At 43.0% G+C, this 13,839-nt stretch overlaps 1 protein-coding gene across 3 annotated transcripts in view; it reads right to left on the reverse strand.

The window, feature by feature from the left end:
• The window catches only part of dnah9 (dynein, axonemal, heavy chain 9), a gene marked incomplete at both ends in the record, with an annotated part of 177,490 nt that overhangs the window by 59,317 nt on the left and 104,334 nt on the right, over positions 1–13,839 (reverse strand). For all 3 annotated transcript variants that reach the window (XM_083994241.1, XM_083994240.1, XM_083994242.1), the window contains 6 exons: positions 174–368; positions 2,290–2,520; positions 3,065–3,244; positions 4,206–4,286; positions 12,110–12,343; positions 12,601–12,762. In XM_083994241.1, the coding sequence (XP_083850367.1) occupies positions 174–368; positions 2,290–2,520; positions 3,065–3,244; positions 4,206–4,286; positions 12,110–12,343; positions 12,601–12,762 (1,083 nt within the window). The remainder of the gene's footprint in view (positions 1–173; positions 369–2,289; positions 2,521–3,064; positions 3,245–4,205; positions 4,287–12,109; positions 12,344–12,600; positions 12,763–13,839) is intronic.

The raw sequence follows: 13,839 nt of genomic DNA on the forward strand, positions 1-13,839 counted from the left end.
TACGAAGCAAGAATAGTTAAGTCTCGACTTTAATAAAATGGTGATATCATTTCAAAGAATATATTATCAGGATTTCTGAATATTAAGATAATCTTTTGAAACAGACACTTCGCATTATCCAAATAAATTGTTCATTTCCTGTGTCTTCAGTCTGACGTGCGGGCCGGGCTTACATTGATCTTGCTCTTGATGGTGGCGAGCTTCTCCTGCGCCGCAGCCAGCTCCGCGTTGGCCTTGCTGAGAGCGCGGCGCTTGGGCTCCACCTCGCAGTAAACCTCGTAGAACTTGACGATATTCAACACCCAGGAGCACAGGCCGGCCGCGGCGTTGGACTTGGAGGCCACCAGGTCCGGCAGGAACTCTGGATCCTGGAGATGAACACACACATGAGAAATTCCCAAACTCCACCAAAGGCTCTGATTCATGAAGTCTTATCACTGCTAGTCAGACTGGAGGCAGACAATATCTTTACACTGGCCTAAAGATCCGATAACCACATCTAGAAGTGAGTGATATATTTGTGTTAATATAAGTCTTAAATAGTTATATCTTCCGACAGCAATCACTTACATAGAGTGTTTGGACTGAAACACGGGTCTCTCAGTCCCTCTGCTCTGCTCTGAGCCGAAGAGAAAACATTTATCGTATCCTACAGTTTTTATCCAATGAGGAGAGAGAACGGCATGCAGGGCTGTGTGTGCAGCCAAGGGACGCCGTGAATGTGGTGACGTAGCGACGAGGACTGTTATGGTGCGTTCAAGGAAACTCGTATTTTTCCGACCGTGAAGTGGTACCAGTTCGATCTGGTACGAGTTCACCGGTCGGAAGTTACGAGTGGCCGTTATAGTGACTTTCACCGGTAAAACAGGTCGGAAAAACACGAGTGGGTTGCCTGGAACGCTACAAAGTCGTAAGTTGTGACTTGAAGCTGTAATTTACGATTTCAAAAGCCTGCCTGGAACGCAGCATTAGCGAAAACGACCGGATCACTCACTTCTGCTTTAAGACTGGAATTTGCCTGTTTGACATTTCCTCAACTATATTTATTGTATTTTATGTAACAGCTCACCACTTTAAAGGTCCAGTGTGTAATAATTGGCAAGTTTTATTGGCACAATCTGAATATGCTACCCATGTATATTTGTTATATTTGTTTAAGTGTATAATCGCTATAAAATGAAATTTGTTTGGTTTTCGTAGCCTTTTAATTCTTCTTTTATAGATACATATAGCAAGGGTCTTGCTTTTGAGACTGTTGCCATCTTGTTTTTGCAACAGCCCGAACGGAAAATCCAGCCAACCAGAGAGCACGTTTCAAGAGTTTCACGGGTTCATGGTTTCGATCTTCACCTCATCGTTCCATGCTCCTGAAATACTCCCAGTTGTCCCAGTCATGGTAAACAAGTTTTTTTGTCCCTGGAGGCCACCGTTACTTTGCCGACGGGAGGGGTGAGTGCGAGCAAGCGAGTGAGGGCTGCAAATTAGAATTTGGACGCTGGATATCACGGCCACCCCCCCATTTTACACACAGGACCTTTAATCTAGTTTTCATATCCCCTGCACATTCCCGTCAAGCTAGCTTGCTAACTCATTGAACTGGAGCTAATGGTAGAAGGCTAAAACGTGTATAACAGCGGCACACGTTGCAAACAGTCATTTTTGTTAAGCAGGGACAGTGCACATTAATCAACATTTCAGTTTCTACAGCAATGTCAATGAGCTGGAGTTAGCTTAGTCATGAAGAAACTGAACACAATAGGCTAGCAGTTTTGAAAATTAGCTAACGTAAGTAAGTACTTTTGTATTTTATTCTGTATCTGTAAGACTCATAGGAAATACCTGCATCTCCAGGTCACATGGAGTCAGTGACTGTGAATTTTGGGAACAAAATGGTATCAATCTGTCTGTTACAGTTTGGTGGACCTGCCTCTCACCCTGTGGTGTTTTCCCCACAAACATGAGTGGACATTGATTTTGATTGATTTTAGAGTCATTAAATATTAAAGGTCAAATCATGTTACATGAACATTCAGTGGGAGCAGAGCCTGGGCGGTGTACACTGATGAACCTTGTATCTGCTCCACTGAACTTCATCATCGGGGCGTCTGTTAAATCTGTAACGCTTAATTAAGTGGTTGATTTTTGTCTGGCTGTCGTTTAGACACCAGGCAGCCGTAATGTGTCACCGTCTCTGTAATCACGCCCCTGCTGAATGTATCAGTTGAAGTTACAAAGTGTCGGATGCTGCACGCTGTGTGTCGTTAGCGCTGACTTTACTGAGGGTCTCACCTGCAGGTAAGGCTGGATGGCTTTGAGGCAGGCTTCTGGGATGTTCTCCTTGTTGAAGTTTATCAGAGAGTCCAGGAAGGCATCCACTTTGGCCATCATCACCTTTGCTGCCTTCCAGCTGCGGTCCTTTGGGACTTTACCGCCAGGCGCCATCAGGACCATGACCGCCGCCGTGACATTGGTCACGGCTGCCACTGGAGAGCCGAACGACTTCAACTCTGTCAAGTTGTTCTGACGTATAGAAGATAGAGGGAAAAATGAAAAGGCTGTGATTTAATTGAGTTTGAACGACGGCACATCCCTGTGGTTTGCTGAGGGAAAGAGAGAAAGGATTAGAATAAAGGAAAAAGAACCTGTGTTGACTTTGAGAAGACAACAGAGAATACTAATTAGGGCATCTTTAGAGAGCTCTGAGCAGTGATTGAACTGTCTGTTCTGCTTGTTTGAGTAGAGAGCACCTTTTAAACACAGAGGGTGTTTTTGAAAATCCCCTAGGCTGCTCATAAACCTACATGGGATGTGAAGAAGCAGCAAAATGCCTGCAGAACATAGAAGACATTATTTTAGCAAAGACACGCCTAAATCCTCAGATTCAATAATCTTTTATACAGTTCAAGGTCTGTGTGGACAAAGCTTATTCCACTGCAGCTGGGAAAATCAAATCAAACAAAGAAAAAACCCCACAACCCCTCTTTAAAAAGAGAGCAGAAGTAAGAGAAAAAAGTATGATTGAGCAAATCAATAAGACACAGCGAGCGATGAGAGAGTAACTGACCTTATTAAGAGTGTTGAGGGCATCCTGAGCAGCAAGGAGAGCTGGTTCAGCCTTGGCCAAGTCCTCCTCACAGTCTCTCTGTTTGCCGCTGACCACCACAGCGATGGCTGCCACCTTTTGCTCCTCCTCATCAGCCACCGCCTTCTCCTTGGACACCTTCTCAGTTTCTACCCCGACAACCTGCAGACAACACGTGGGATTTGGCGCTGAGTTAATATGTGGAAGTTGACTCAGTGGCTTAGCTTTCACCACGCTACATGCAAGCAGGTCATCCAGAGTTCAGAGCGAAGAGGGGAAACTAAAGAAAGGATAAAGTTGCTGCATGCAAACACATGCAAATACACAAACCAGTCAGAAAACAGCTCCAGCTATTTCACAACACATGTTGCTTATACACACAACACAGCAGAAGTGATGGACCTGGCTGGGACTTGTTGGTCATTACCCAAGTTCTTCACTTGGTAGGTAGGTAGGTAAGTAGATGGGTCTGTAGGGGACGATGGGATGGATTCCTGGATGATGCATCAGGAGCACTGTACAAAGTGTGACTCATATGCAACCACAGCAGACAAATCCAAATTCTAACAAACCTCAGGCTACTGCAAGTTCAACATGCAGAAAATACCCAGAGAAGCTGTTACAGCAGCTAATGATCCCCCTCCGACCTATCAGAGATGGATCTGAACAGAAGATAACAGCAGCTGAAGGAGATCAGAGGCTTAATCCCATCTTTCTACGAATGTCTCACACCACACTGAGCCCTTTCTCCTCCCAGCATCAGTCTTGTGTGTGTGTGTGTGTGTGTGTGTGTGTGTGTGTGTGTGTGTGTGTGTGTGTGTGTGTGTGTGTGTGTGTGTGTGTGTGTGGATCATCCACAGTGATGTGGACACTATTTCTAGAGAGACAGGCTGGAGCTGAATTTTTCAAATGTCATATTTAATTTATTTGAGCCCCACAAGTGAAGTTTCCTTCACCTCCATTGATATTGGGGTCACGGTAAAAAAAAATAAAAAAAAAGATCTTAGAGGGAGACGTGGCAATAAAACTGAACTGTAGAAAAAACAGGAGGTGCTTTAGTGAGAAAACACCAACACTACAACAATGGTATTTCTTACAGTGTTTAAAAGGAGCATGTTCTTGCCTGAATTAGTTTGTCAGCGTCCTCGTTCTTCTGCTTCAGCTCCACCTCCTGAGCCGCCAGCTTGGCCTTCAGGTCGTCCACCTGAGGGAACGAGACATGGAGGAGATGTGTGAGTGGCTGACACTATGTCTACAAATCAAGATGAATGGGCTGTGGATCATATTCAACAGAAGAGGAATAGAAGATATTTCATTTTTGATTTAAGATCTGTTTTTACCCAATGTGTCTTTGAAGGAAAATACTAAATACCAAATTGCAAGTTCATGGTAACATTTTATGTTTGTTTGGTGTACATTTTACTAAGAGTAACTGTGTAAATAGAAACAGGTGCAAACAGCAGTTTTCAAATGATGTTTTTTTGTGTTGGGATCGTTTCCACCGTGGAGAGTTTGGATGGAGAACAGGATAGCTGCAAGCACAAAATTAAATGTGATCCAATGGAGTTGAGGTTTTAGTGGAAGAGGCAAATAAACACATTATTGAGCTGGAGCGAAGAGGAAACGCTGCATGGGAAATGATCTGTGAGAAAGTAAATACAGTCGGTAAAACAAGAAGAACAACAGATGAGGTCAAGAGAAGGTGGTGAGATATAGAAATCCTGTTTGCTTTCATTCAGTGTGTTCTGAATTCTCAAGTTTTAACCCAGATGTGAGGAAATGCAGAGACTGACTGACACCAAATCAGCCTGTAGCTCATCCAACAGCTCCAGAATGACATGGCTGGATAAGCCACAGGTCTGAATATGCCTATGTCTTCTGCTTGCTGCAGTAACAGCAGTCATGGTGCACAGCGTTGGATTAGCACGTTCTTTTCAAATGTAATAAATACAGACACAGCTACAATCTCTGCAATTACTCCCAGGCTTAGTAAATTGCATTGCAAGTGCTAAATCAGACCTTTTCCATTTTCTCCTGCCAGTATTTTTCACACCAGGGCAGAAACACCCCATATTGCATATTCAATGGGCCGTGCATGTTGTTTTGCACATATGAAAGACACAATCCTGTGTGTGTCTGCGTAGATCAGCTTTGTAGGTGGTGTTGGTGTGGGTCGAGTTTGGACACGTTTTTACTGTAATGTGTTTTTGCTGTCATACACCACAGAAATGATGCTGATATAAATATTCACAATATAACATTTAACAGGAAAACACACACAAGATGAAGCTTCTCCACTTTTCATGGGGACAGAAGAAGAGCAGAGCACACGCATCCATATGAGGGAGCAGTCAATAGAGCAGAGGAGGTGGCCTGCTGACAATGACCTACTTTTGTCTCATTAAATGATATAAGTGGCAATCAATGTGTGTATCATGGGCACTAATGAGTCTATTGTTATCATCTAATTGAATCTCTCGGGCGGTTCTGAAGGCCTGATTTCTCTGTTTTTGGTGTCTGCATCATCGTTGGATCTTATTGGTAATAACATCTCTGATCGAGTTCGACTGCAGTTTAATAGGAACCTGAACATCTTCAGAGGAATGAAGATGATTCTGAGACTCAAAACAAATGAGCTCCACACAGCTCTACAGGATGGTGTCATGGGCCACGAAGGTGATGATTAAAGGGACAATGAGGAGTTTTGGAAAGCGAAGGGTTTTCACACTACATTTCCCATGAGCCTCCATGTGCACGGTGAAATTCTTGGACCGGCGCAAGACGGATGAAAGCGAAAACATTTGCTAAGAATGTTTTCATTCATCAAGAATCAAAGTCAGAGGTTCGAAGACGATCAGATACTGTCGTAGTTCCGACCATAAACGGCGATTCGGCTGCGTTATATGACTCGCCGGGCAGCGTCCACGAAACCGAAAGTAGGAAACGCTGGTCGGCTCGCCCAGCATTTCCACCACTAATAATAATAATCAAATAACAATAGAGACAAAACAATATATTTATCGAAAATGGAGCCATTAACAAGTGTGGGTAATGTAGATTCATCCACATTAAGGTGAGACTTTTTTATAACCAAATACAAACTCCTCGTTGTCCCTTTAATCCATTATTTAAAAAATGATCTTATCTGTCGAAGAAGGTAAAAGTACACAGAAAGATGAATGACGTGCATGTGTGCAAAGAAAAAGAAAAAAGCTGTCATAAACATAAACGCACGTACACGACCATAAAGAGAAATTAAAGCTGTTACAAACTCCTCATAACTCCCGTACAAATAGGGGTCTGCATTACCGTCCGACTCCGTCAGAATGTTGCACTGGGGAAATAAAAGCAGACTGTTTTTCATGCTTGTCTTTCAGCTAATTAACAAACAGGAAATGTGTGTGTGTGTGTGTGTGTGTGGGGGGGTGGGGAGTGGGGGGTGGGGGTCCAATCGGGCGGTGGCGATTCTGCACAAAAGATGCGGTCGAACGTTAGACGAGCACCAAGTGAGCCATCAACATGATGAATAGGCAGCGGGGAAGACAGGAAGAGGGGAGGAGGGAGGAGGGAGGGGGGGGGGACAAACTAATTGGTGGGAGACACAGGTGATGTTCAATACATCTGGGCAGCCTGCGTGTTGATCTGCTGCCGATGAAAAAAACAACCAGGCAGCTCCTGACGCTCTTTATGAAGCAGCCCACTCTCTCCCTGCTGCTGTAAATGTAAATGAGAACAACTGTTTCTTTAGGCAACGTGAGATCTGATACCGACTCCCATTCATCCACGTGTGTGTGTATGTGTGTGTGTGTGTGTGTGTGTGTGAGAGAGAGAGAGAGATGGCTTATGGATCAATTCAACACAGTTTGGGATTTTAGTGTTTGGCTTGCATCGCCGCGGTGACTAAGTATAGCTTCATTCATGCAACAAAGAGACATCTGGCTGTGTGTGCGTTGGTGGGGGGGTGAAGTCTCATGTTTCCAGTTACTATCCTTTTAAGGCAAATCCGCTAGTTTTCTCTCTGATGCTCAAGTTGAACAAATACATTTCACATATAACAGCAACTACTGCTGGTACCACCAATACTACTGCTACTCTACTACTATTAGTTAGTACAACTCCGACTACTGTGTCATTACTTGTGTAGTGGTTAAGTGTAATGATAGGAACTGACAACATGATTAATGGTTGAAACTCTTAGTAACTAGTACTACTACCTCTAGTGTTGGAGTCAAGACAAAGACCAGAGCATACCAAGACCAAGACTTTGAGGGGGGTGAGACCAAACCAATGAGAATCATGTGTCTTGATATTTACATTATTCCTCCTGAGCTAAAAAGAAAAGATAATCTGATATAAAACCTAAACCATATTTAATGTAAACAAAGTTTGGATTGAACAGAAGAACACAGCTCAGAACCTGCTCAAGTCCCCTCTCTTTTCTGACTCAGATGGTTACACAAGCAGATACTTTTGTAGAACAATTCCAATTATCTTAAAGTTATTGAACCACATCACATAAACAAAAATAAGCGAGTGACAGAGAGACATTTTCAGTTAAAAACGAAGAAGATAATGAATGTATGGCAAACAAACACTGCATGTCTCCAAAACTAATCAGGCAGGTTTCCACTAGGATGCCAAGTAGCCTACTCATTTCAATGTAATAATTGACGATGAGAACTGGTGTCAAAAAGGAAAAAAAAAAAAAAAAATCGATCACACAAAGCTTCGAAGCTTGTTTTTTTTTTGGGTCAGCCTTAGTCTTTACCTTAGTAAGTGTTTAGGGGAAGAAGGGTGGGTGGTGCAACTAAATACATACACATACACACACATCACTTCATCTATACTCAAGCCTAAAGCAACCAGAGGTAGTGTTCTACCTCCACAAAAGTGAAAAAGGGAAAAAAAAACACTAATGTGTCCTCTAGGGAGCAGATGACTCATTCACTCATGCTGCAGCTCCTACAGTCCACCCCAACACACACACACACATACACACACACACAGAGGAGGAGAGATGGTGATCCTCCTGATCCTTGTTTATCATGACCACAGCAGCCCCATGAGCCCGGGATCCTCTTGCACAGAATGTTAAATAACAGTACTTATAGTGGTGTGGCCATCAGTGTGGATGCACTAAAAACAACAGGGAGCATTAATGGTGGCTCGCTCCTGCTGGAAAAGTGTGTGCTCTCTAATTAGAGGGCTCCTCAATTACCATTCAGCTCCTATATATGTGTGTGCGTGTGTGTGTGTGTGTAAGTTGTCTCATTCCTACAGGAAATGTGTGATGGGGAAACACACACAGGACTGTGTGTTTCAACAGGCTGACGTCACCTGTGTGTAAAGGGCTGTTTATGCATGTGTGCCTCTGTGCGGGTGGCTGTGTGTGGGCATGTTTATGCAAAGCGCTGGATATTCGGTGGATATGCTCGCTATGTGAGTACATTCACTCGCACTGTGTTGTAGAGCATTTATAATTAGGGCTGCTTCACATACAGACCCTGTGTTGCATTATTCATGTGGCTCTCAGGTGCAAAAAGGTGTGGAGATGGTAAACATCTGAACTAATGGATCCAGGTGTAGATATCAAACATGGAGACATGGCATGATGCAGACACACGGTTCACACGATGAACAACCAAACAAGTGTTTTTCTGTTCAACATACTATAGCTTAGCATTAGCTTTGTTTTGCATAAAGGTACAGACATGCTGCTATTAATATTCCTGCTAGAGCTTCAGTGTTTCCTATCTCACCTCCTTTAGTAGAGGAAACGCTGCAGCCACCTTTAACACTGGAGAATAAAGCAGAAATGCCTCAGCAGAAGCACATAATGTGGAAACAACAGAGCTGCATGATCCAGTAGCAACAGAAATCTGATCAAGCCCAAATCCATAAATACAGATTTACTGAATTTAAATCTGTTCAGTCACGACTCGTCATAAACAACAAGCATATTGAAATGAAAGGTAACAGTGTCATCATCATAACAAAATATTATATCCTTGTTGCTTGACTGAACAGCTGTATAAAAATGTCAAGAAACTCTATATACTATAAAGAATTTCCTTATTTCTATCTTATGATAAGTTTACTGGCTCAACTTTCTCTATTTGTGTATTCCTTTCACCTTCACATTATTTCACCAGATCAATCCTTTTTGTCTGGTTTTGTGGTTATATTAGTAATGGAGGATTTGTTGTTCAAGGGTCATAAATAAAGTTACCGCAAATTCTCAAACAGAAGCCCAGGCTTTTATTCGCTTCAACTGCCAAACTGAACTGGCTTCTATTAGAGACAGGCATCTATGAGAGAGGCTTTAAATTCATCTTTTGCCCAGCAAAGATGGAAAAATACTAACAGATTGATTAGGAAAAGGGCTTTCTCAGTGAATTTAACAACACTGCACTCTTTGGTGCTATTTCAACCGATTGACCAAAGGAACGAGCCGGAGCAAGCATTTATTTATGAGTTTTTAAGAAGTTGAATCGATGCCGATTACACTTGTAAATGAATAGAATGCTATTTGGACCTAACTGAAGGTTGTGAGTCTTCAGAACGGACCAGGTCATTTCTTTACTCTGAAGTGTAGAGAATCTAAGCGATCTAACGATGTGTACTGAGTCCATGTTGACGCAAGTTTTAACAGATGGCTAGAACAGTGGCAGCGAGGGAAAAAGAGCAATTTAAACGGTGGCGTCTAACTACTGTATGCACAAATTAAGCAGCTTAGAAACTGCTGTACATTCACAAGAACTTAGAAGAAAATAGACCTGGCTTCTAACTAAGACCAGCTTTTATTAGGCAAACCAGAAGTCTGGCGTCTAATTGAGACCCGGCTTTTATTTGAGAATTTACGGTAGTTTAGAAAAGTGCATTCTCTCTGGACTGGACCTTTTCAAGTCCCTTCTACTGGAGATTTCCACTGAGGTTGAGGATAATTGCTAAAGAAAGGTGATTGTTGTGACCTTCACACCACAGGTTTGGTGAAACTTGCAGGACTGATGAGCTGAGCACTAACCAGCTGGTCAGCATGGTCAGGTTAACAACAGTTAGCTTCCTCTGAGTTTCTCTTTGATGCTCTGTTTTCTCCTCCCTGCCATGTTTTCAGTACCGAGTCATCACAGAGGCAGAATAAAGCTCTGTGAGCAAACAAGCTTGTTAATGATGAGTTTATGTCTGTAATCTTCCTCTCAACAGACAGAGGGGCTTTGATAACAGTAAACTGTGCGAAGCAAATAAGCGCTGACGTCTTCCTCCAATTTGGACTCTCCACCCCCTCAAAGGTCAGCTCTGTCAGAGCCGCTCGCTGTTGGTCAACGGTGCACATTCACATTTGTGTTCACAGGAGCTGAACAACACAACATCCACACAAATCACCTTCACCTCCTCAGTGAACCTCCTCAAAGAACAAATACTACAGTACTCTTACCCACACACACTCCTGCTGCTGGAATGACCATGGATACTAAAACAGCATGAATGAATACCAGAAAGAAACAGGACAGGAATAAAAGAGACAAATAAAATCACACAGACAGACAAGATAAATGAGATTAGAGGGAAAGTTAAAACTGTAACATGACAGGTGTATTATGCAAACAAGAGGAAAACATCTATTAATCAGTCAGGACAGACAGTCTATAAAAACAGTCTAAGTGGAAGATCGTTCTAAGGCCGGCATGCCATGGCAAAGAATGAAAAAAGAACTCTCTGGACAGAGAGAACTTCCTGCACAGCTTTCTCTGTAATTAGTAGATTTCTGGAGGCACTTGTCAGAGAAAGTGACAACTCCTAAAAAGAAGCTGAGATCAGTCGGATGCGAGGAGTGTGTTTGTTCTCCTGAACATTACGCCAGAAAAACATCAGCTCGGGGATGGATAGAACAGACTGTGTGGTTTGCCCTCTTAACTGACTAAAGACTGTGATGCTGCACAACATGGAGGAACACTGTGTGCTAAAGTATATAATCAGAACGGAGCTGTGAAATCTTTAAGACCACATTGACACAGCTTGTCATTTCCTTTCATTATAGCAGCATGATGACACCTGGGCTGACAGGTGAGTGGTGTTCATTACCTGCTCACATAGAGAGTGACGCTCAGGGGCGGAGACACTCTTAGGGGTCATACTGACTTTGCCAACATCGCCTCTGTTGTCTACATAGACGAGACCCAAATTCTAGCGTTGATCTTCAGTCAGGCTGAGGCTACAAAATACTGTAAATGTCCTTTAAATGTAAGAAAGACTCATTAATGGAGATAATTAAAGTGAGCAAACCAAAACTAATTCCAAATAAATTACATTTCAACCAACAGCAGCTCGGTCATGGTGATTTTCAGATGTAAACATGAAGCCATTGGCCTTTAAATTAGAAATGAATTAGTTGCATGAAAAACAACAACAACAACAACAACAAACTATATTTTAACATCACAGATGTGGATGTGTATTAAAATAGTGGAACATTTATCATTTTAAAGAGGACATATTATGCTCATTTCAGGGGCTTTTATTGTGATTCTGGACTTCAGTGGGACATTACTGAAAGTTTCGATCAATAAAAAGCTCCATAACTATCACGTACACGCTGTCTGTGAACTCCTCCATTCTGGCTCTTTCCTGCTTCCCTCTGAAACGCTCAGATTCAGTCGCGGCAACAACTTTTGCAAGACGTCTCTGAATGGTAAACGCTTAATTCCTCCACATAGGTAGATATGTCTATTATTCATTCATGTATGTATTCTTTTTCCTCACTGTATAATCACTCAGTTGACTGCTTCTACTTCCTACTCATTCTTGTTATCATTTAATTTAATTGTTTCTGATATTTTGCCTTTGTTTGTAACAAATGTGATCTTTGATTATTGTCTTCATGGGTGAGGTTTTCATAGGAGCCCTCTCAGGTTTCATACCTCTCCTTCTCCCATTCCAATCATAATAATTGTTTATAATATTTTAAATGATGTTTGTGTAAAAAATAAATAAAAAAATAAAATAAAACCATCTGATGGTGGACGCTACCTGAGCTGAGGTGCTGCTGAGCTTCTGCAGGCCGTTCTCCAGCCGCTCCATCTTGGTGGTGAGCTCTCTGCTCCTCTGGCCCAGCAGGCTGCGGTACAGCTTGATCTGCTCCAGGAAGGACTTGGGCGTGGTGTAGTTGTAGCGCCGCTCGTTGGCCAGGTACTCTCTGGACGTGTGATTAACGCTCGTGTGCACGTACGCCATGAATTTACTGACCGACTCCTTCACTTGCGGCTGTGGGAATTATAAAGTCACAGCAGCGGTTAGTTTGCATTAAAAGCAGATGACTGTGCAGATTCAGCCGGAAAAGCAATATTTCCTGAGGCTCGGGCTCTGGATTCAATTTTGGGGTCTTCCGGTCTCGCTCTTGGAATTAATATCACATTGGCTGCATCACGGTGTCTGACATTTGGAATTACATTTTCAGTGTGAACATCATTATTGTAGGTGCTTTGTCCCTGTGTGTATATCAAAGCACGAGCTGCTCTCACTTCAATATTCTCCACCTCCTGCAGGAACCTGTAGCTGACCGACTCCAGCGCCTCCTGTGGCCACTCGTGGAACCAGTCGATGGCGGTGCAGTTCACCACCGCGGGGAACTTCCTGCTCCGCAGCCTCAGCTTACTGCCCACTGGAGAGAAGCACAGAGCCACCTGTAACACACACACACACACAAAAACAAGGTCAAACAGAACTGAGTGTGAAGTCTGATCACAGTCGTTTTCTTTCCTCTGTGAGTAAAACAGTCAGACTGGGAGAAAGAAGGCTGGGGATTCCTGCTCTGATTCATATTTCTTCATGGTCAAGAGAGGGAGAGAAGAGTGTGAATTAATTATCTGCAGCTCCATCATCAGCATGTGAGCTGTGGGCTACGTCAGACTGATTGGCGGTGCCGGAGATGAACAGGTGGCTGGTGGAGGAGCTCAGCCAGATGCTCGACACCATTAGACTGAAGAAACAAACATGCAGAGGGCATACCCAAAGACACCGCTGACGATCATCAACTGCGGAGGAGGGAAGATTTTACATTTCCTGTTACACTTGTTTTACACACTGACTCATCTAACTGCTCCTCTCCCTTTTTCCTTCCCTGGTTCCGCCACCTATTCCACCAAAAACAACCTGGTGCTGGTTCTCAGTTCACAGCTGGTTCAAGTTGATCTATCTAAATAGATTCAAGATTTTAAACTCCCAAATTCTCCCTAGGTGTTCCTGATGTAACGCATTTAAAAGTGTGTAAGGTCACTTGGACCTTGACCTTTAACCTTCAATGTAAATAATCTAATCAGCTCATCCTTGACTCCAAGAAGATGTTTGGACCAAATTTGAAGAAATTCCAAGGAGGCCTTACTGAGACATCACGTTCATAAGAACAGAGTGGTCAACAAGAGACGGAGAAAATCTGCTACAACACAACAACACAGTATCTTTCCTTCATTATTTCCTCTGTCTGTGATCATCATCTCACTCCTATTTCAAGCCCTCTCAGAACCACTTGTGGGGTCTGGCCCTCCACATGAAGAACCACTGGTCCACAACTATTAATATTCTGCTCCAAGCTGTGATGCTAATACAGTAATTAAGGCATTAACGCTGCTCATTTTGGCACTGTTTTGTAAACCGAGGCAGAGTCACATGCAGAGAAACGTCTTCAGCGAACACAGGAATGAAAACATTTCTATGGAGCAGCTTCTCTCCATTCACACAGAAACCAAAGAGGCAGAAATCCT

This window comes from Trachurus trachurus (genome assembly GCF_905171665.1).
Source record: "Trachurus trachurus genome assembly, chromosome: 19".
Taxonomy (NCBI): domain Eukaryota; kingdom Metazoa; phylum Chordata; class Actinopteri; order Carangiformes; family Carangidae; genus Trachurus; species Trachurus trachurus.